Source organism: Leucoraja erinacea, chromosome 31, assembly GCF_028641065.1.
Source record: "Leucoraja erinacea ecotype New England chromosome 31, Leri_hhj_1, whole genome shotgun sequence".
NCBI lineage: Eukaryota > Metazoa > Chordata > Chondrichthyes > Rajiformes > Rajidae > Leucoraja > Leucoraja erinaceus.
This window is the reverse complement of record NC_073407.1, coordinates 18,665,987-18,690,025: the sequence shown is the minus strand read 5'-3', so window position 1 is coordinate 18,690,025 and position 24,039 is coordinate 18,665,987. Positions and strand designations below refer to the sequence as shown.

At 42.0% G+C, this 24,039-nt stretch overlaps 1 protein-coding gene across 2 annotated transcripts in view; it reads right to left on the bottom strand.

The window, feature by feature from the left end:
- col27a1b (collagen, type XXVII, alpha 1b) overlaps positions 1 to 24,039 on the bottom strand; it is a 313,539-nt gene that overhangs the window by 168,883 nt on the left and 120,617 nt on the right. For both annotated transcript variants that reach the window (XM_055660163.1, XM_055660164.1), the window contains exons 11-14: positions 23,936 to 23,989; positions 20,006 to 20,050; positions 5,237 to 5,290; positions 1,899 to 1,943 (exon numbers count right to left, since the gene is read on the bottom strand). In XM_055660163.1, the coding sequence (XP_055516138.1) occupies positions 1,899 to 1,943; positions 5,237 to 5,290; positions 20,006 to 20,050; positions 23,936 to 23,989 (198 nt within the window). The remainder of the gene's footprint in view (positions 1 to 1,898; positions 1,944 to 5,236; positions 5,291 to 20,005; positions 20,051 to 23,935; positions 23,990 to 24,039) is intronic.

Genomic DNA, 24,039 nt, shown 5'->3' with positions numbered 1-24,039 from the left:
TTCCTGAGATATGCTATTCTCTCAAGCTTACCTGATGCATATCCCTGATGGAGAACTTGCTGGGTCCAATAGGCAAGGCCATGAGTGCTGTAATCTGGATGTGCCAGAACAACTCCCACTCTTGAAACTGCTGATTAAGGCTTTGACAGATGGCGAACTCATGCTCCCCTGTCCTTTTTTATTCACTTATCTAGGATTAACGGTTAGATTTGGATTAAGTCAAAGTGGTAGTTTGTCATATCTAATAAACTAGCCGCAATGGTATTTTGGTTGGGTCCACATCAATGGTAATGCCAGTCTATAGCAAAGGTAGGTAGTCGGAGACTCTCTTTTGGAGTTGGTTATTGGTTAACACTTTTTTGGATGAATATTATTTGCCACTAATTAGCCATTGCCAAATGTTGTGTAGGTCTTGCAATTCAGGCATGAAATCTTACATTTGATGAGGAATAGTGAATGGAATTGAACTGCAATTATCAGTGAAAATCTCAATCTCTGACCACAAATGTGCAAGGAAGGCCTTTGATGATGAAGCTAAACATGGTTAACCCCAGAACATGGTCCTGAGAAATTTCTATATGATGCCCTGGGGTGAGATTTCCAACAATCATAACCATTTTCCTTTGTGCAAAGGCAAAATATCAACTATGTTCAGCCAATCATAACCATTTCATAATTAAATGTTGGATCTGGAGGATACGTTCTCTGTTTGTTCTATGAGGACTCCCAGATCCCGCTATGCAATCACATTCTGCAGTCTCTCTCCATTTAAAGAACATTCAGCTTTTCTATTTTGCTTATCAAAGCGGATAACTTCACATTTTCTTCATGGCCTCACCATTCCCATCTTCCATTAATTTTCCTCAGCCCGATATCTTTTCAAATTATCTGGGCTACACAATCCTGACCTCATGGTCATTCCTGGATGCACCATCAATGGCAATGCTTTCAGGTGTCTTAGCTCACTAATCCCTTCCTAACTTAATCATCTCTCTAAAATTACCTGAGCAGGTCTTGGTCACGCATTCTAATGGCTTGATGGTTTTTTTTTACATTCCCGTGAAGTGTACTGGCTATTTTTAAGATGCTACATAAATATATGTTGTTAGTGTTGTTGTTTGGCCTGTATACATCCACTAAAGGTTGATCCTCTAGCATCTAAAACGCAACCTCCCAAATCAAGAAAATACTTCAAGGTTGCTTTCTTTATTACTTCCATTTCCAAAATATATAGTGAGAGGTATGAATATTTGTCTAACAAGGCCTAACATTATAGTTGAGGAAGATAAATGTTATATAAGGCAGATAATAAGAAAAAAATAATGTATTGGAGTGGGAAGGCAGTTACAAAAGGGAAAAGTAACTATCCAAAATGGAAGTATTAAATTTTTGCTTAAATTGTGAGTGCAAGTACTTAGTTTTAGTTTCAGGTATTTTAGTGTACAATCTTAATGCAGTATCACAACAAGAAATATACTCATAATGTTATATATCATTGAATCAGCATGTGCCACAAGCAAATATTTTGACCAAGGAAATAATTTTACAGGAAACAGAAATTTCCTTGGAGCTTCAAACAACTTAATAGTTAAAAGTAAAAGCCCTTTCACTGGTAAGCATCAAAGGATCTTGTCAAATAAAATGATCTGACTTTTTATGCAGTTGTTATTTTTAACAATATTCTGTTATACTCGTTTACCTATGAACCAGTAGTTAAGATTTAATATTCTTCTTCTTGAGTAACAGAGCATAATCTGCTGCAATGTTTATATCTTTTTCTTGAACAACTTGTTATACTCCATGCAGTTATTAATGTCACTTAGAATAAAACAATTGCAAACAGCTGTATACAAAATAAATAACAGCATTGAAGTAGTTAAGGACTGCTTGTTACTTACAACCAATCCGCGAACGCCAGCAGGGCCTGGGGCTCCCAATTCTCCCTGTAAGCAAAGTTCAGAAGATTATTGGTTCTTTTCTAGACAAATGAGAGTTTGAAAGTGGCTAGTGCTCTGAAAGCCGAGACTCATGGGGAAAGACCTAGTTCCCTCCCTAGCCTGTGTAATCTGCAACTCCCATCTACAGAAGGCATGCAAATAAATGGACCCCAGCTATTTCCACTCAGCGTTCAAACAGAGACTTGCTTGTTGTCCCGTTTCAGGAGGCTACAGTTATGTGCAAGCCAGATTTCCTCCACTCCACCACTGGGACTGCAAGAACACTTCAGTGAACGAGATAACTGGAACCACCCAGTAGCCAGCACTATTTTTGGGAGATGAATTGAAGGGAAATTGGAATAGAACCAGGGTAAAATCCTAAGTTAAATACAGAATGTGGGTAGAGCGGATGTTTCGGTTAGCAAAATCACTGCTAGATTTAATTATGTGAATAAAGATCTGAATGACACAGACTTCAATCCAAATAAACTGCAGGCATTTAACTGAATTACAGGCTCTGTATATTTCCTTATTGTACTGAATCAGAATCTTTTTTTCTTGCTACAATTTATAATGTTTCCATCACTAAATTACTTTCTTACAGGTTAAAAATTAAAATAACAGTGCTAATTATAATTCCAATAGAGCACACTGCTTCACCATATAACCAATAACAATGTAATTTTCTTCAAATATTCACAGTGACTAAAATGCAGTACTGCCACACCACAGATTATTAACACCCTCACTTAATGATGTAGGGAATTCAATATGTGTGACTAATTATGTACTTGGAGTTCAAAACATGAGATATGCAGGAACAGTTCAGCATCCAAGTTAAAAATATCTGATTCATAAATGTTAGCTCTTAAGTTATCTTTAAGAGGCAAGTGGTGGGTGGCAGTTGTCAAACATTAAACACATCATATTTGTGAAAATAAAAGTAACAGAAGTCTTTACGCTTGCTGCAGTAATTTTATCTTCACAAGACTCATCCCTGAGACTAGAGCTTCAGAATTGTTTTTGCCCCTTAAAATGTTCCACTGGGCATTGCAGTTCATTTTACTCTCCTCCCTAACTTGGTTCTCCAATTCAACATTTATGCCTAATTGTAATCACTTATATATTATCAATTTTTGTTATTTTTGTGCAAAAATAATTGCATTTCAGACTCAGCTGCAAGATTGGCCAGCTTTCAGATGGGTTATTTTTTTCTACATCATAACAACACCTTCAGCTCAGTACTGGCGCACCAGCATTGGCTAGGATCCCACATCATAACAATTCATGTGCACCCATTATCTCGATGCTTGGTCACCTTTATTTGCTCCCAGCATGGCAACAATTGGCCATGTTTATTAAAGACACAGATGCTGGAATCTTGAGCAAAACACAAAGTGTTGGAGTAAATCAGCGATCAGGCAACATTTGTGGAGGGAAATGATAGGCAACAATTTGGATTGGGATTCTTCTTCAGACTGATCAGTCTGAAGAAGGATCCTGAACCAAAACTTCACCTGTTCATTGCATTAATGGCATGCTGCCTGACCCGCTGAGTTATTCCTACACTGAATCTTGGCCCTATTAATTAAGTTGATGTCAAATAAATGTTAAATTTTAAATATTAAAATTTCCTAAAAAATCATTTGAGCAATTATGCTGACTGCCACTCTAGTACAATAAAACTCCATTAATCAGACATGTTTAGGATTTTGCAAGTGAGAGACTTGCAGATTTTCCATATATGTGGATACCATTCCATCAAGTTTCAATGCACTTGTAATACTTTTTAAAGTTTCAGGAGAGAGTGGGAAACAGAACCAGACATATTTCAAGGAGGTCCAGGAACCAGTAGTGGAAGGGAGTACAGGAACTGAAGCCATGGTCAGTGGAAGCGGACAAGGGACCAAGGATCCCAGCGAATGGGAAGGAGCAAAGAGTCGAAGAGTGGGGAGGAAACATGTACCCAGTGAGTTAGTTGCTGAAGCCCTAATTCCAAAAAGCCATATGGCAAATTATCCAAGTTTTACCGTACAATTTATAGCTTGTAGTGTTAAAGAGGGAACTGCAGATGCTGGAGAATCGAAGGTTACAGAGAGGAGAACTGTGTAACCCTGGAGTTAAAGTAGTGATTGGGTGGTAAAAAATGAAAAGGCTGAAACATTCGAAACCATCTCACATCGTAGGTCATAAGCAAACTTTGGATAGGCACATGAGGCACATGGATATGCAGCGAATGGAGGGATATGGATCATATGCAGGCAGAGGAGATTAGTCTCACTTGGCATAATGTTCGGCCTGGACATTGTGGGCTGAAGTGCTGGTTCCTGTGCTGTACTATTCTATGTTCTATGTTCCGTGTCATTATTTGAACTCACTGTGATTTCCACCATCACGTTAACTCGTACCAATTTGGTGCTTCTGAACTAACCACAACTTTGGTCCAGTGTTCCTGTATAACTACACCACTAGCTTCTACCTGACAATGTGCAAACTTGTTCAAGCCTCATTGAAGTACGCCCATTATATAATTGATACAAGTGAAATGATTGGAGGTACCCAGACAGGTTTCCAATGAAAACCTGGCAAACATACGGCTGCTGCCTGACCCGTTAACTTATTCCAGCACTTTGCATCTTTTTTTGCGGTTGTTACTTTGTCACTTATTGAATCATTTTAGGGGGTCTTTTATTGATGTAATCACATGCACCATACCAGGAGTGACGATTAATCACCAGTTGTTGGTTTTCCTGAGAACAACTAATGCTCGATAGGAATCTCATATGAGCCGAGTCATCCTACCTATACCTGCTATCCTCAGCCCCCATCAAACCACAAGTTCTCTCAAACAAACCCTCCCTTGGCCCCCAATCACAAACTCCCTACACTTGTATATCTGAAGGTCTGATCATCCTGACCCACAATTAAACATATTCTCCCAAGCCCCAGCCTACAATCCTCAGGACCTTGATGCCTGAGATTTGTCTCAAATGCACCATGTCATTAAATTTAAGAATAGGCAATACTTTCCTTATTGCATTCATGAACTAGTGAGACACTATTAATGAATCTAACACCAGGTTATATTGCCTCAATGTACTGAGTACACACTGAAAATATACTTTGGGAAACTCTACAAAGTCATAGTCATACAGCATGGAAACAGGCCCTTTCACCCAAATTGCCCCCCATCTACACTAGGCCACATGGTTGAAAACAATACTTAGCAGATAATAAAATGGAAACATTGGAAAAAGAAAAGTAACTGTTCTACCAACGACAGAACAATATGAACTTACTGGACTTCCGTCTAAGCCTGGTGTTCCTCTCTCTCCAAAATGTCCTGGAAATCCCTGCAAGATAGGAGAAACATGATATCAGCACGAGAAATTTCCCAGACTATCTCAATATCATATTAAACTGAAACACAAAATTTGCCAAATATTTCAGTTTTGCTCTGTGAGGAATAAATACACATAGCTAGATTGTAATAAAGTTGTTGCTTTAAAAAAGAGTAAATCCATGAATGTTGTTCTACTAACACACTTAGGTGGTATTCTCTTTATGGGACTCGTGCCAAGTCTGCAATTAACACACCTACATTTTACAACAGCATTATATGACGCACTACCCACATAATCTAGTGCCAGAACAGCATATATTTTTGCTTTGTACTTGTAACTGCAAATTAAATTGCATCAAATTTTCCTTTCTCAAAGGAAGCAAACATAAAAAAAATATATTCATAAACTAATGTCTCCCATCCCCCCGCCCTCGGGCTCCTCCTCCTCCCTTTTTCCTTCCTTCTCCCCCCCACCCCCCATCAGTCTGAAGAAGGGATTCGGCCCGAAACGTCGCCTATTTCCTTCGCTCCATAGATGCTGCTGCACCCGCTGAGTTTCTCCAGCATTTTTGTGTACCCTTCTCATAACCAAGAGTTCATTTTTGAAATGTCCAGAATTGCCTCTCAGTACTTGTGTTGTTAAATCTAGCTGCTAATCAGGTTAGCGGTTGCAGAACAAAAAATAAATGCTCTCACTGACAGCATCCTCATGAAAACAAACCATAGCAATAAATATTTGCAACCTATCAAAGTCAATGGTACCCTTCTATTAATGTGGTGATCAAATGAAAAGCTTCGTAGAAGTATCTGAAACATTAATTTGGAAAGTTACATTGATTTTAATGTCAGATTGAAAAGCAACATGTGCTCATTTTCTTTGCGCTATAGCAGCTCCAATCAATAAAGTAGGAAGGAGGAATAGGAATACTTTATTGTCACAGTGAGATTCTTTGCTTGCATACACAATGTATACAAATTGCAGCCACCTACGGCGCTGAGGAAATACATGTATAGGTAGGAACTGCAGATGCTGGTTTAAATCGAAGGTAGACACAAAATGCTGGAGAAACTCCAATAACAACTAATAAAATACAGGCACCATATGCACATTGTCAATCAACTGGATCATACACCACAGGTGTCAGAGCTCATGGGAAGAAGGCAGGAGAATGGGGTTAGGAGAGAGAGATAGGTCAGCCATGATTGAATGGCAGAGCGCACGATGGGCCAAATGGGCTAATTCTGCTCCTATCCCTTATGACCTTGCGACATTTGGCATGTAATGCAATTTCAATTTTAAAACATTAACTGTAAGAAAATATCATAGAATTATCACAAATTATTGATTTTCTTGTCAGTCCTCTGCAGAATTTATGTTTTAACAGATACGCAGCAGCATCTAACATTCTTGCATGCATCGCCTAATAGCAATGCAAGAACTGCTCTTCATAATGCTTGCAAAGCCTCAGTTGTTGAGAGGATTGTCTGGACAATATCAGGCTAGAGTCTGGTGGTGGAAACTTGCTCTCTTATAACACAAAAAATGTAGGAAATAGTTGGCCTTCAAGCCTACTTTGCCATTTACAACAGGTTAGAACTGTAGAGCAATGAATGGCATCAAAAGCATTTAAAACTGGTAAGAACTAACCATTACGTAAAGTGGAGAGTGAATAAAAACTAGTTCTGGGATGCTTGTGGGAACAATCATTTGCATATTCATTGAATTTTTGAATTTAATAATGTAATGGGAGCTCATTTATATGTAGGGGAGCCTTTAATTTATATGTTCACAAACTGGGGTGGCCAGTACTTTCAAGATCTAGTAAGGCAGATGTGTTTGTTAAATAGAAACATTGATTTGCAATTTTATTAATTAATAATCATTATTGGAGTCAACAAAATATGTCTAAGACTTTGTCTGCTTGGTTTATTTTTTATCATGTACTGTAGGTGATGGTTATATTTGCCTAAATGGAAAAAACTGGGAATACCCAATTCGCGAGTCTATTAAAAGCAAAAGACATTTTGGGGAAATTCTATGAATTCTGAATGGAAGCAACATTCAAATGGAGCACGAGTTAGATGTTATCCTTAATTCTCCAATCTGCACACCATGTAGTGTGGCACCATATTTTGTGTGTAGAATCACAAAATGACTTCCCTCTATTTCAGGTGTTATCTGATTTTACGTAAATCAGATGGTCTCAATATTTATTTCATATTCGTTTTTGTTCTCTGCTATACTTGGATTAGGATTGCAATAAGGACTCGGCTCCAAATTAAACCTTTGTACATTTTAAAGGAAATTCTTGGCTGAATATTTAAAGACTTTAATTTCATTTCCAATTCATTAATTGCCCAATGTTTAATGCATTTTCTTTCTCAGAATGAAATATTCTCATGTCACTTTTAACTTTTAATGTTTTTGTTACTTGCTTCAACCTGATTATTTATACAATTTTTAATACTCTCCTCCATTTATGGCTTTTTCATTATTCCATCTTTGCCTCTTCCTGTTTGGTATTTAATTCACTGTGGCACAGGCCGAATAGAGGAAAGAGTAACATTCGGCTGCCAGGAAAAGAGTCCAGGAAATACTGGCATTCTTCCACCTGTCTTATTTTCATCCAAAAATAGGATTGAATTCTCCCTGGGTGAGGACCAAATTTATACAACAAATTCAAGGTCTGTTTGAAAATGCTCCTTGTGCAGATAAAATAAAAGAACTTCTGCCAATATCTCCTTGAAGTGAAAATGGCTGCATAATGTCCAACTCCAGAGACATATGTGGGAGAAACAAGGTATTGTATGTATGAATTTATCTTATTCTTACATTAAAGAACAAAGCAAAGAATCCATTCATGCAAACTAATGATGGTTTAACAGAAAGTTCAAAGATTTTGAGCAGAAAGCACATTTACTGAAGATCTGAAGGTCAAATAGCTGTTTCCAGACATTTTATAATGATGGCAAAATTGTGTGGTATGTAGCTACATCTTTCTAAAGATACCAGTTCTAGTCCCTGGCCTCGCCTTGGGTATTAATGAAGCTGGTATGAAGCTGGTGCCAGGACAAAAAGATTTGGTTTACAGAAAGAGAGAGATAATATTAGCTACCTTATTCTCATTACATTAAATCATTAGTTAAGAACTGAATTTCACTCAACTGAGATGTACCATATGATGGAGAATCAGTTAATATTCAATGTTCATGATTACATATAAATAATGTCCACCACACAAAAAATACAAGTAACAAATGGTGTATTGTATTTTACACAAGGAGGACTCTCTCTAACTTCTACAGGTGCACAGTAGAGAGCATGCTGACCGGTTGCATCATGGCTTAGTTCAACAATTTGAGCGCTCTGGAGAGGAAAAGACTACAAAAAGTAGTAAACACTGCCCAGTCCATCATCGGCTCTGACCTTCTTTCCATCGTGGGGATTTATCGCAGTCGCTGCCTCACAAAGGCATGCAGTTTCATCAAAGACCCACACCATCCTGGCCACACACTCGTCTCCCTGCTACCTTCAGGTAGAAGGTACAGGAGCCTGAAGACTGCACCAACCAGGTTCAGGAATAGTTACGTCCCCACAGCCATCAGGCTATTTTACTTCGGAGTCACGTGAGTGACTACGTGAAGAACCCACCCAGCGCGCAGGCGCGGCATTACGTCAGCAGTGCAACAGCGGCAGCAGCTGGAGCCAGGCTCTCCAGCTGCAGCATAAAGACGAGACCTCAGGTAAGTGCCTTTTTTGTTACAGAGTCGCGCTAGAGAGAATAATGGCCTCTCGCAAGCGACCAGCCAGGAGGACTGCCTGCCCTACTCCACCCGAGGACGGGTCCATAGCGGGACGGCAGCCTCTCGCAGCGGAGGAGCTTTTTCAACGCTCCCGCTCACCCGACACCGAGCCGCCCCCAGTGCTGCAGATCTCAACGCCCCGCACAGGGAGGAAGGCGACACAGAAAACCGACCGGCCGGTGTCCTCCGATGATTCGGAGGAACGGGAACACTCTCCCCCACCGAAAAGGGGAGACGCTCGGATAAGCTGCATGAGGCAGCTCCTCGAGCGTATGATTAATGAGGAGATGCGGCATCTCCCAGGAGGACGGGCTTTGGCCTCCTCCTCTCCACACCCCTTCTGTACCCTCTATATTCGAGGGCAGTAAGGGAGGCCAGGACTGGGCTGGCCTATCCCAAGGGCAGGGCGGAGGATATCGTCAGCATGCCGGGCGTGCCGGAAGAAGAGCTACTGGGTGTAGTGGGCCGATATGCGGCACCACCAACAACTGGGATGGTGTTGCCACCCAGAATGGCGGCAACTATAAACAGGCTGTCCAACAACCCGCTGCAGGACAAGGCTGTCCAGCAGGCCCTTGACAACTACATCGCGCCCGAAAATTGCGAGGCGCTGAGGGTCAAGACGGTAAATGGGCAGATCTGGAACCAGCTGGGGCAGCACATAAGGGCTCAGGAGGTCAAAATGCAGCGAGTCCTGAAGCTCCACTCAGCAGCCGTCACCGCCTTTGCTCGGTCCGTTGGGGATGAAGACTTGACCATACCCCAGCAGGATGCCCTCGCACTGATGTGCAGCACCACGTATGAGCTAAACAACCTACGGCGGGACAACATCAGGCCTGCCCTCAACCCAACATATGCCGGCCTCTGTAAAGCTCCAGCGCCCGAACGACAGGCGCTGCTATTTGGTGCGGATCTGGCCAAAAGGCTCAAGGAGTTGGAAGAGGCGGCAAAACCAGTAGGCCTCATGAGGGCAGGGCCAGGACCGAGCAGGGCGAAGACACCCAGTTGGCCGCACGCCTCGGCAGCCACCAGCAGATACCGAGCTGGTGAAAGCCTGGTGACCGCCTCCCACTACCCCCAGTGCTCTTTTTTAGAGCGGGGCCCAGGGCGGAGCCGTGGGAAGATGCGCCGCCCCACCGCAGCACCAACACGGACAACCTTGGGCCAGACCCACCGAAAACGACCCCACAAGTGAACATGGAGGTAGGTGGGTCTGGTTCCTGTCAACATACACAGACAAAGGGTGTAGTATTAACAGGGGGACGTTTGAGGTTCTTCAAGCATGTTTGGTGCTCCCTTACTAACAATCAGTTTATACTCAACAGTATTAGTGGATACAAGATTGAATTCAAACCAGGCGTAGAACCGCCAGTTCAGCACATGCCCCAAAGGGTGTTCCTTCCCTCGGCAGTTGAGAAGGTAGAAGGACAAGCTGAACTTGATCGGCTCGTGGCTAAAGGCATCATAGAAATGACCACACACGAGCCGCAAGAATTTGTATCAAATATTTTTCTCAAAACCAAAAAAGATGGTGGATGTCGCATTATTATTGATCTGACATCACTCAATCAGTCTGTTGAGTATCAACATTTCAAAATGGAGACATTTGTCACTGCCAGACAACTGATCTCCAAGGGATACTACATGGCAAGCATAGATATCAAAGATGCTTACTATTTGGTACCCATTCATAAAGATTACTTTAAATATCTGAAATTTATCTGGAGGGGCCAGCTATGGCAGTACCGAGCTTTGCCCAATGGTTTAACGACAGCTCCCAGACTATTTACGAAAATTCTTAAAGTGGCCATGAAGAAATTGAGAGAACTAAAACATTTAGTAGTGGCCTATCTGGACGATGTTCTCATATTAGGAAGAACACGGGGAACAAGCTGTCGCAGGAGTGTTAGCCACTAAACAAACTCCTTGAAACTTTGGGTTTTATCCTCCACCCAGATAAATCAATATTGGAGCCTACTACTAACATGGATTACTTAGGCTTCACTATTGACACGATTCACATGACTGTCACTCTGCCCAGAAACAAAACAGTTTCACTCATTGAAGCTTGTAGCCATTTAATTGCCACACCGCAACCTAGAATACGGCATGTAGCCAGAGTTATTGGCTCTATAGTAGCAGCATTTCCGGCTGCCCAACATGGGCCCTTGCATTATCAAAATTTACAAAGAGCAAGGACTCATGCATACGCCTTCATAGGGGGCATTATGATCGCAAAATGGATTTACCCGCTGAAGCCAAATCAGAACTTCAGTGGTGGGTTGACAATATTTGGCACAGTCACAGTCCTATCACCGTAACCAATCCTAACATAACCATTGCAACGGATGCCAGTGCTTTAGGCTGGGGAGCTACTAACTCCAAAGACAGCACAGGTGGCAGATGGACTAACTCAGAGGCATCGCTACTACAATCACTGGGCATTAACTTTTTGGAAATGCTCGCCGCCTTTTATGGGCTAAAAGCATATGCATCTGGTATGCGACACGTGCATGTTAGAATTATGATCGACAACACTACGGCAGTATCTTATATCCAGCACATGGGTGGCATTAAATCAGTATCATGCGACAAATTAACTGCTATAATCTGGCAATGGTGTGTCGAGAGACATATTTGGCTATCAGCTGCCTATTTACCAGGCAAACTAAATTTAGTGGCGGACACCAGGTCACGAAAATTCAACGACAACATCGAATGGATGTTGGACCCAAAATTATTTGCTAAAATTATCAAGCAATATGGTACGCCAGATATAGATTTGTTTGCGTCTAGGTTAAATCACCAACTACCCATGTATGTGGCTTGGGAACCAGACCCAGAGGCAGCAGCAGTAGATGCCTTCACGCTGGACTGGGGAAATTTCTTTTTCTATGCTTTCCCTCCCTTCTGCCTCATCAGTCGGGTACTCCAGAAAATTCAGGCAGACTCAGCCTCTGGCATTCTGGTCGTGCCCGACTGGCCTACCCAACCATGGTTCCCAATGTTCCACGACATGGTGGTAGAGACACCAATGGTCCTTCAACACCACCCCCAATTATTGACTCACCCGGTAACTGGCATTAGCCATCCATGCCACCAAAAATTGAAACTCCTGGTTTCCAGATTTTGAACAGGCCTTACCGGGGATTGGGGTTATCAGACAGAACAATCACCACCATGTCGGCATCCCTGCGAGTTTCCACCAAGAAACAGTACCTGACCTTCATCAGGAAATGGGAACAGTACTGTCTGGACGCAGGGACATCCTACACGACGACTTCGATCTCGGATGTGCTGGAGTTCCTGGCCCACCTGCACCATGATCTCAAGATGAGCTACAGTGCCATCAATACGGCTCGGAGCGCACTGTCCGCATACCTCATGCCGATAGAACAGCATAGTGTGGGATCCCACCCTCTAGTCATCAGACTCCTTAAGGGGATCTTTAATACCAAACCCCCTACACCTAGATACACTCACATGTGGGATGTGAGTGTAGTTCTCACACACCTTCGAGGTTGGCCTCCGGTGGGATCCCTGAGCCTGGAACAGGCCACTTACAAAACCCTCATGCTCATGGCGCTTGTCTCAGCTCAAAGGGTTCAGTCGCTCCATCAGCTTAATCTGAACTACATGGTGACCACCCCAGATACCATTACTTTCACCATGCCGGGGTTGGTAAAACGAAGTAGACCAGGTACATCAAACTCCCCGTTGATCTTCCGGGCTTACCCTCCAGAACCTAGGCTGTGTGTGGTGACCCACCTTCATCATTATCTAGACACAACCTAAACGCTAAGAGGGAAAGAGAAAGCCTTATGGGTTAGCCACAGAAAGCCTTTTGGACGGGTAACCAGCCAAACATTATCCAGATGGTTGAAACAGGTCCTCAGCATGGCAGGGATTAACACAAATGTTTTTAAATCCCATTCAACCAGGGCAGCGTCCACCTCAGCGGCGGATAGGATGCAGGTTCCCCTCGACCACATCCTCAGAGCAGCGGGATGGTCAAGGGAATCGACATTCCAACGATTTTACAACAAACCGCTGATGGAACAGGACGTCTTTGCGGATACCGTTTTAAAAACCGCAAAGTTATGATTTAAAGCCCATGGGAGCTATTTTGTTTTTTGTTATAGTTAATAAATATTTCTTTTATAACTAAACAAACTTGTTGGTCTCTAGCTACCACTTCCTCCCTCGATGATCTTTCGGCAGTGAGTGATATAACTGTTACACGGTTTGAAATCACAGACCTTTGAAGTCTTCACGTAGTCACTCACGTGACTCCGAAGTAAAATAGTAAGATTAAACGAGTACTTACCAGTACGAAGTTTGATCTGTATTTTATGAGGAGTTACGATGAGGGATTACGTGCCCTCCGCTCCCACCCTCATTATATAGATCAAATTCGGACTAATGTCTCGTTGGTCTTCACTATCTTTACTTCAACTAGTGTCTATCTGTGATTCCACACCGCTGCTTGGAAGTATGCCGCGCCTGCGCGCTGGGTGGGTTCTTCACGTAATCCCTCATCGTAACTCCTCATAAAATACAGATCAAACTTCGTACTGGTAAGTACTCGTTTAATCTTACTATTAAACCTGGCTCGGTCAAAACTCTGATTATTAATAACCCATTATCTGTTATTTGCACTTTATCAGTATTTATTCATGTGTGTATATATTTATATTATGGTATATTGACACATTGATCTGTTTTGTAGTAAATGCCTACTATGTTCTGCGTGCTGAAGCAAAGCAAGAATTTCATTGTCCTATACAGGGACACATGACAATAAACTCACTTGAACTTGAACTTAAAAGTAATCAGATGATTTTAACAATTTGTTTAATTTGAAATGTTTTTCATGACCAATTAGATAATTTCTGTAGTGTCAGAAACAAAGGCATTTAGCCATTTTGGTATAGTAATCGGATATACCTATCAACTGTGCATTACCACTGACTATTGTAAATGACAGTATTTGAGTCTTATGTTAACAGAACATTAAGGGACTAATTCATTGTACAGTAACCAACAATTAAACAATGGACCATCGCTTCTCTGAAAGCCTAGGTATAAAGACAGCATTAAATACATTGACCAGAAAGCTCTGGATATAATGTGCACTTGTGTTTAGTTGTGGGGCAAAAATTGGATTACCACAAATGATCTCAATTTTCCGTCTCAACAAAAATCAATTAATAGTTAATTGCAAAGGCAGTAAAGCCCCCGTCCCACTTTCACAACCTAAATTGCGACCTCTGACGACCTTAAACGACCTAAAAAAAAATCAAGGTCGCGGTAACCCACGACCTCCTACGTCCTTCCACGACTATGTCTACGACCTCCTACGACTATGTTGAAGAACTCCCACGACTATGAAGACCTCCTTCGACCTCCTTCGACTGTGTCGAGGACTGGCTTCGACCATGTACGTTTTACTGCTGTTTGCAGTAGCCCTTTTGCTTCAGCAGCCTTTTAAGAAAGGCAGAAGTGGAAGAGCAAGGGTGAAGAGGAAGCACAAGAAGAGGTCTCAATGGGTGAATGGAGATGATATGATGGACTGTCCCAGTGGACCAGATGACTGGAAGAGAGTGGCGCTGGGCTTTGACAAAAGATGGAACTTTAAGCACACATGTGAGGCAGTGGATGCATTCCATTCTTGTCCCTGTCCCTGTACCCCTCATTTTCCTTTTCATACAGGATGGCATTCTGCTGGAACCATTCCTCAAGGTCCCCTTCCTGCTGCCTGGTGAAGGTGTAACCTTCCTCCAGCCCTCCCTCACTACCAATGGGGCATCTGCCTGTGATGCTGTGTCAGACACAGGAGAAAGGGCTGCTTTGCTGGCTTCAAATGAGGCAATGAAGGATGGGGTGGTGGTGGGGACATATGTTACCATCCTGGTCTCCTCCAGGGGTCTCTCTTGCAGGGCTACCTCCTCCAGCACTATCACCTCCTGTGGCATCACCTCCTGCCACTCCTCCTCTTGGTTGGGCAACACCTGCATGGCTGTTTTTTTTAGGCTTGTGCCCTCCCCCTGCGCTGCTGCCTTTTTGGTGCCATCTCTAAAACACAAGTCTCCTCTCCAAAAAACTCTCCAGCTATGAATGAACATGCCTTGGAGTGACAGAGGTCACGTTCTGCTGTTTAAATAACCTTTTTTTTCTACTGACCTTTTTTTCACCCCGGAGCTATTATCTTTGACTGCCTCCGACCACCTACGACTAGCATCACGACTTACTACGACCTACCTACGAGTAAAAAGTATCGATTTTTTCCATGACAACGTTTTTTTTTTACTCGTGGACATTTTTTATCAGGCTAGAAAAAGCGCCGCGACCTACTTGTTGCCACGAGTACGCGGAGACCACTCACAAGCATGAGGAAGACCTCCTACGACCTTGTGGCGACCATACTGTGAGTATGAGTCAAGGGCAAACTCGGCAGAGGTCGTGAATTAGGTCGTGAAAGTGGGATAGGGACTTAAAGCATTTACTGCTTTTGATCCACTGTGTCTCAATGTCACCATCAAATTTGATCAGAATTAGCAATGGTGAAGCATCAGAAAATTTGAAAGTAAAATGATGGTAAAGTATATGGATATCTGGCACACAAAGGCAGAAGGTTAAGGGATGCATTTCCATACTATTTTCAAAATGACATCAGTCCACAAAAGGCATACATCAGGAGGCAGGTTTTAACAAAACCAGAAAGTAGTAACTAAAGGATACTGTGGAAGCTTAGAGAAACAAAAAGAGGTTAGACACAAAATGGCAGTATAACTCAGTGGGACAGGCTGGAGAGAAGGAATGGGTGACATTTCAGGTTGAGACCCTTCTTCAGACTGAGTATCAGGGGAGGGTGAGATACAGAGATAAGGAAGTGTAAGGTGTGAGAACGAGACATCAAAGGGGGTGGAGATCATGGAAAATGTAGAATAGATCATTGTTAGCTAGAAGAAAACAACAAAGCAAACAGAGATAAAATGTAATCAAGGACAGTCAGACAGGAAGGGGGAGGGATGGAGAGACAGGGAAAGTAGGGGTTACTTGACATTAAAGAAGTCAATAGTCATACTGCTGGGGTCTAAGCCACCCTAGCGAAATATGAGGTGTTGTTCCTCCAATTTGCGCTGGTCCTCACTCTGACAATAGAGGTGGCCCAGGACAGAAAGGTCAATGTGGGTATGGGAGGGGGAGTTAAAGTGTTGAGCAACCGGGAGATCAGGTCGGTTTAGGCGGCTGAGGGGAGGTGTTAAGCGAAACAATCGCGAGCCTGCGCTTGGTCTCACCGATATATAGTAGTCTGCACCTGGAACAGCGGATACAGTAGATGAGGTTGGAGGAGGTACAAGTAAACCCCTGCTTCACCTGAAAAGAATGTTGCGATCCTTGGACTGGGTCAAGGGAGGAGGTATAAGGACAGGTAATGCATCTCCTGTGGTTGCAGGGGAAGGTACCTGGGGACGGGGTGGTTTGGGAGGGAAGGGATGAGTTACTTCCTTTAACAAAAAGAGGTGTTGAGCTTGGAATTTTCCAAAGAATTAGAAGTAGAATCCAGATACCCAAATATTTCCTTCTTGGAGCATGGTGTCCAGAATGATACACAGCACTTGAACCGTACCCTAATTATCCTTCTAAGCATTTCTATCAGCACTCCAAGCACATCAGCTAGTAACCTTAGCCACCTTGTATGTCTGTCCTGCTACCTTCAGGGAACTATGAAAATGCATTTCAAGACATCAAAATCTCCTTGTGTTTGAGTAATTATATATCTGAGATACTACCTGTAACCAAGTATCCTATCATTTATTTTGTATGCCTTTGCTTTGTTATCCACCAGACACACATAATCTCCACACTGAAATCCATTTGGTCTTTTTTTACATAGACCAAATCTGACCACTAATATCTTCCTGCAGCTGCATCTTCACTTTCAACCAAACTGCTTCCTTCTGCCAATTTCTAAAACATGATTCCATATTTAACTCCAAGTAATTGATATTCACCTTGAAAGGCAAGGGACCAAATCATTAAAGCTCCAGTTATCTAGTCGCAGGGTCATTCAGTATGGAAGCAGGCCCTTTGGTCAATTCATCCATGATGACCAAGATGCCGCATCTAAGCTTGTCCAATTTGCCTGGATTTGGCCCATATCCCCCCAATCCTTTTTTTAAATTATCCATGTATCTGTCCATGTCTTTTAAATGTTATTATAGTACTTACCACAGTTACCTCATCTGGCAGCCCATTCCATTTACCTACCACCTTCTGAGTGATAAAAATCCCCCTCAGGTTCCTATTAAATCTTGTCCATTTCACCTTCAATCCAAGTAATTTGGTTCTTGATACTGGGAAAACATCTGCATTCACCTTATCCATCCCCCTCATGATTTTATACATCTCCATAAGACCACCTCTCAGTCTCCTGTGCTCCAAGGAATAAAGTCCTAGCCTGCCCAACCTTTCCCTATAGCTCAGGGCTCCAAGCCCTGGCAACATAAATCTCTGCACTCTTTCCAGCCTAATGACTTCCTTCCTATAGCAGGGTGACCAAAATTGAACACAGTACCCAAACGTGGCCTCACCAACATCTTGTACAACTGGAACATAACATCCCAAATGTTATGCTCGATACCCTGAACACCGTCCAATGAAGCCCTGTATTCCTGTCCAACACTTTCAGGGAACTATGTACCTGTACTCCTAGATCCATCTGCTCGACAACACTTTCCAGGGCCATACCATTCATTGCCCTAGTTTGACTTTCCAAATGACAATGCCTCACACTTATCTGCATTAAACTCCATCATTCCTCAGCCCACTTGCCTAGCTGATCAAGATCCTGTCGTCGTATTTGATAACCATCTTCGATTGTACCACCTATTTTAGGATCATCTGCAAACTTATTAATCATGCCTTGTACATTCCCATTCTAATTGTTGATATAAATCACAAATAGCAATGTGCCCAGCACCAATTTCTGAGGCGCACCACTGGTCACAGGCTTCCAATCTGAAAAAACAATCTTCCACCATCCTTCCATGAAGCCAATTCTGTATCCAGTTAGCTAGCACTCCCTATATCTCATACGCTCTTAACCTCACAGAGCAGCCCACCTTGGAGAATCTTTTATCAAGGGTCTTGATTAAGTTGGCTATTAGTCTTTGCTTTCTCCTACAGAACCATTCGTAAATTTGCACCTTACGGGTTTATAAGGCTCAAAATACTTTTGGCCCTTGTGTTGTTTTATTTGCCTGCATCAGAATTTTGTGTTTTAACATTTTCATGAGCTTATCAGGCACCAAAATATGAGCATAAGGAGCACAGAGTTCATTCCCTGCACCTGGATGGTGAAGCTTAAGCCGTGCCTTGTACTCTACCAAAGCTCAACAATGAAAGGGAAATGGAAAAATGTGCTGTTCCCACTATAGTGATGACTTTCCGGAAAGCAGTCTAAATTGGATTGGGATTAAGACAAAAGAATGATCCAATATAGGAACTAGAGGTGTGGGAGTCTACCAGTTTCAAGATATAGCTTTGGATGCAATGAAATCAAATAGTGCAATATATTGAAAAATATTAATTGTATTAATCATATTACACCCAGAGTAACCACAAGCATTTATGTTAAGTTAATAACTTTTGTCCAAATCAGTCCCTGCCAACAATATTGACCATGTTCCCAAATTGGAACTGCTTGTTTTTGCACCTTCTGGTGGGAATGGACAGGTTTCATTACACTTTGTCCAAATTCTTAAACACACAAACATGTCATCAACTGAATCCAACATTAATCAATTGACAAGTAGACAATTGAAATCACAGATCTCTTTTGGTGCTTACATAATTAATCAAATTGTTAATTGAAGAACAGTGGCCAGCAGTTATTTAAAGCCATGGATGTTTTCTTCTGTTGCTGAATATGTCAATTAGTTAGAAAGCTATCCAGTGCCCAAGTATTGGCAGCCTGCTCAGTTTTTCTTGCAAAGCAAATGACTGCCAATTCACTGTTGCTATTTTGCACTAATCCCCAAGGTGACTTCACCCCATTACACATTTAATGCTGGATAACAATATTGTTTAATTTACCTGCATTCGTTTTGATTAGAAACACACCAAGAATGGAATGAATATGGAATGCATGTTTCAGTTTAGAAACTGGCAATAATCATTGACAATTCTCATAATTAAGATTTTATGACTTTTTGCATTAAATTCAAATCTATATAAACAAAAACTTGAACAAAGCATGTCTTTCAATGTTCAATTCCTATTCTACAGCTCAGATGTATAATATTCCATTCCTATTATGTAAAAGTCCTGATCCATTCATTGCATTCCAGAAGTTGAATTCCCATTCTACCATATTCCTTATCCAAGAAAAATATATATTTGCAAATGCAAGTGCGCCTTTGCACAGCTTTACAATTGGAACTCATAACATTTCCTAGGTTTCTTGTTAGGGTTTTATTCCTACAAAGGGCTGCTTTGTAAAGTACTATAGAGTCATGTTTTATATCAGCTTATCTCTAACTCCTGTAGTTTAGTTTATAAAGGATATGTGCCAAAAGTTTGCATATGTTAAAACAGTGTTCAGCTCCACAATCAATATAATTAACTTGGTACTGTAATTACATCATTAATTTGACCTGAGAAGCTTGTCTTAGAATTATAAGATTAGTCATAGTAATTGACACTTTGTACCTTGAGGAAGAAATTATTCGATTTTGAAATATTAGAAGGTCATGGAACATTGACATAAAACAACCACAAGTAATTTCTCAATACAATTTTCCTTGCTTCTTTCATTCTTAATTTATTCTGTAAATGTTATTTTATATTTTAATTGTTGTCTTAGATCTTTTGTACATCAGATAAAACAGCTGAGAAAAATGGAGAAAATCTTTACCGGCCTACCCATCTTGCCCCTCTTCCCTGGTTCTCCTGGCATGCCCTGCAAAGATGAGAAATAAAAATCAAGAGTGCAAAATGTAAGATGTGTTGGCAGCTACCAATGCATGTTTATCAAGAGTCAAGGCCTTCTTATTTTTCATGGAACCATGAGATACCAGTGCATGGTATCACAGGCAGAGTGCGCTATACACTCTATGATTACATTCTTCAAAAATCAGCAGTTTTGGTGCATGTCACCAACATCCTGATGAAAATCTGTAAACCATTAAAAACATTTCTATATCAAACATATTTGCAAAATATTTTCAATCAAATATACGGTTACAGTTATTATCTGTGTTAGCTGTGACATGAAATGCAATATAAACAGTTCAAAGTTCAGAGAAAATTGGAAAAAAGAATTGCAGATGCTAGAAATCTAGTACAAAACAGAAAATGCTGGAAATACTCAACGGACCAGGCCACACCTGTGATAAGAGAAAGAGCCACATTCAGTTCTGACACAAGGTTTATTTTGTTTCTCTTCCCACACATGTTGCCTGACTTTGAGTATTTCCAGAATTTTCTGTTTTTGTTTTAAAATTCAATGAATTATCTTCTTATAAGTTTAGTATATTAGAATATACCTGTATGAACCACCTAGATACAAGTGTTAATCTATTTACAGAACATTTCTTGCACCTGTAACAAAGAAATTCAGAACTATCATATCGATAAGCGATATGTCATCAAAAATGGATAAACAGGAAGTAACAAATTAAATATTTTGCCAAAAAAATGTAATGCTGTAAACCACAAGCTCAAATGCTCAGTGTCCATGGTTTGCACCAAACTCCATGAATTAAACTATAATAACCCCCAGGTGGCTTTATACAACTTCTTGAGAAAACAAATGCAGTGTAATACACATAATCCACCAAACATGGGACCTTGGTGATGCCGGATTCGTAGACTTTCCCCATGAGTCAGAAGGGAGTGTGGCAAACATCATCTGGTGAGCTAGAGGCTGAATCAGTTTTACTGTATTTGTGACAGTTTCTGTTTTTTATTGCAGATTATCATTGATATGGTAATTTTGTTTGACCATGGTTAACATATTGTTGGTCAGTCAACTGTAAGAACATAAACACAAAATGCTGGAGTAACTCAGCGGGTGAGGCAGCATCGCTGGAGAAAAAGAATGGGTGACGTTTCGGGTCGAGACCCTTCTTCAGACTGATGTCAGGGGAGGAGGCAGGACAAAGATCGATTGTAGTCGGAGACAGTAAAGGGGCTGTCCCACTGCGGCGACCTAATCCGCGAGTTCAGAAGATTTGCCCTCGACTCAAACTCGCAGCATGGTCGACACGTGGTCCTAGGAGGTCCTATGAGGTCAATGGAACTCTCCTTCATGCTCGAGGGAAGTTCCCGCATACTCGCGGCCTCAGCTAGGTCGCGGAAATATTTTCAACATGTTGAAAAATTTTCCCTGAGTAAAATTTGGTCGGCGTGGTTCTTTTTAACTCCTATTGCAGTGGAGTGGGGTCGCTGTTAAGCTGCAGGCAGTCGAGGGCAGCCGTAGGCAATCTCCTTCACTGACCGGGTATTTTGATTGGCTCATTGGAGTTCTCAGGACCAAGGAAGACCGACCAGTACATAAAATGCCCGCTAAACTTTATTATACTTCTCCTTCTCCGCCCCTTCTCTCCCCCCGTGCTCTCTAAAGGACTTATCGTACACTGTGCAGCCGTCTTTTACCTTCCTCTTCATCGCGGGTGTGAATTTCAGACAGCGCTCCCCCGTTTTCCCTGGCCCCAGCCTTTGCAGTGGGGGGTGGGGGTGTGGGGGGTTGTGTGTGTGTGTGTGTGTGTGTGTGTATGTGCGTGCGTGTGTGCGTGTGTGTCTGTGGATCCTGCTCGCGGTTTCAACACGGACGGTCGATCCAGCTCGAGCTTTTCCAGGCGAGTGCCCTCGAGCTTGAAGGTCGAAGACACTCGTAACTCGCGAATTAGGTTGTCGCAGTGGGGCAGCCCCTTAAGACTAGTGGGAGAACTGGGAAGGGGGAGGGGATGGAGAGAGAAAGCAAGGGCTATCTGAAGTTAGAGAAGTCAATGTTCATACCGCTGGGGTGTAAACTACACAAGCACAATATGAGGTGCTGTTCCTCCAATTTGCACTGGGCCTCACTCTAATAAAAGGAGGCGGCCCAGGACAGAAAGTTCAGATTGGGAATGGGAGGGGGAGTTGAAGTGCTGAGTCACCGGGAGATCATGTAGATGAAGACGGACTGAGCAGAGGTGTTCAGCGAAACGATCACCGAGCCTGCTCTTGGTCTCGCCGATGTAGAGGAGTTGACACCTGGAGCAGCGGATACAGTAGATGAGGTTGGAGGAGGTGCAAGTGCACCTCTGCCTCACCTGGAAAGACTGTTTGGGTCCTTGGATGGAGTTGAGGGGGGGAGGTAAAGGGACAGGTTGCAGGGGAAAGTACCCGGGGAGAGAGTGGTTTGGGAGGGGAGGGACGAGTTGACTAGGCAGTTTCGGAGGGAATGGTCTCTGCGGAAAGCAGAAAGAGGTGGAGATGGGAAGATGTGGCCAGTAGTTGGAGGTGGCAAAAATGTTGGAGGATTGAGGTTCACTTGCACCTCCTCCAACCTCATCTTCTGTACCCGCTGCTCCAGGTGTCAACGTCACCCATTCCTTCTTTCCAGAGATGCTGCCTGACCCACTGAGTTACTCCAGCATTTTGTGTCTACCTTCTAATTGTAAGAACATACTGGACAATGGTTAAAAATTACTTCATAGCACTTGTGCACCATATTCACATATGCAGGGTCTTATCTTTACTGTCTGCACCCTAACTTGCATCATCTTATTTACCAAATACCCATCTGCATGCTGACCTACTGATTGAATAGCACCTCAAAGTTTAATTACATATCCATGTTTTCAAATCTGCACATGTTCTCTTCTCTCACTACCTCTGTAATTTGAAATTCTATAGTCCTCAGAGATATTTGCCCTGCTCAAATGCTGGCCTCTTGATTGCCACCAAATTTAGTTGCTGAGCTTTTGATACCTACATGCCTTCAAATACCATGTCTTAATTCTGGAAATCTCTCCCCTACTGGAAAATCTTTATTTTCTCCTTTAAGAACCTCCTTTAAATCTCTTCATTCACCAAATGTTTAATCTTCTGCCCTAGCATCTCCTTATCCGGGGGCAGTCAAATTTTCTTAAGTTACACTCTTGCAGTGGATGTTTGCGACATACAAAGTGATATACAAATGGAAAAAGTTTGAGGTACATATTACTTTTGTTATATTCCAATACCACTGTCAGACTCATTTAGAAAATAATAGTAAAGAACCCCAGATTCACTGAGTGAGGAAAGATATGGTGGAACAGGAAAAGTGTTATCCTCATTAAGTGGAAAGCAAGGGAAACCTAGGCAACAATTAATTCTAGGTATGCCATTAAACCGATGCCTGGGAATCATCTTAGAAGGATTACGTTTTGTAAAATGATCTTACCTGTCTGTGACTGAGCCAAAAGTAGCATGTGTTGATGGAATTTACATGTAATCTATCAGAGAAGTAAGCCTAGCATTCAGTTAAACATCTCATATTTTATGCTTGCTTATTTTCTGATCCTATTCCAATTTGGTGGAGGTATTGATTTACATTAAGTAATAGGGAAGCAACACACAGAATGTTTACCATGGTGAAGCACCAAGCGAGGAAAAAAATGCAACTGAAAGCAGTTGTGCTGTTCATAGGTAATCACAATAACAGATTGCAAATTAGTTTCATTTCAGAAAGCTTGGAAAAAGTTTTTTCAACATATGTGCTAGTTAAAAAAAAAAATCAGATTGTGAATATCACTTGTTTATTTATGACTAAATGTTACAGAAATTGAGAGAGAAAATGAAAGAGAGAAAGACTTACTTGCTTTCCATTTGCCCCCGAAAGCCCCATTAAACCTGGTGGGCCTATGAAGCCCTGTAGAAAGAGGAGAGAAGTGCCATCAGTGGATCTTGTAGTAATTCAGG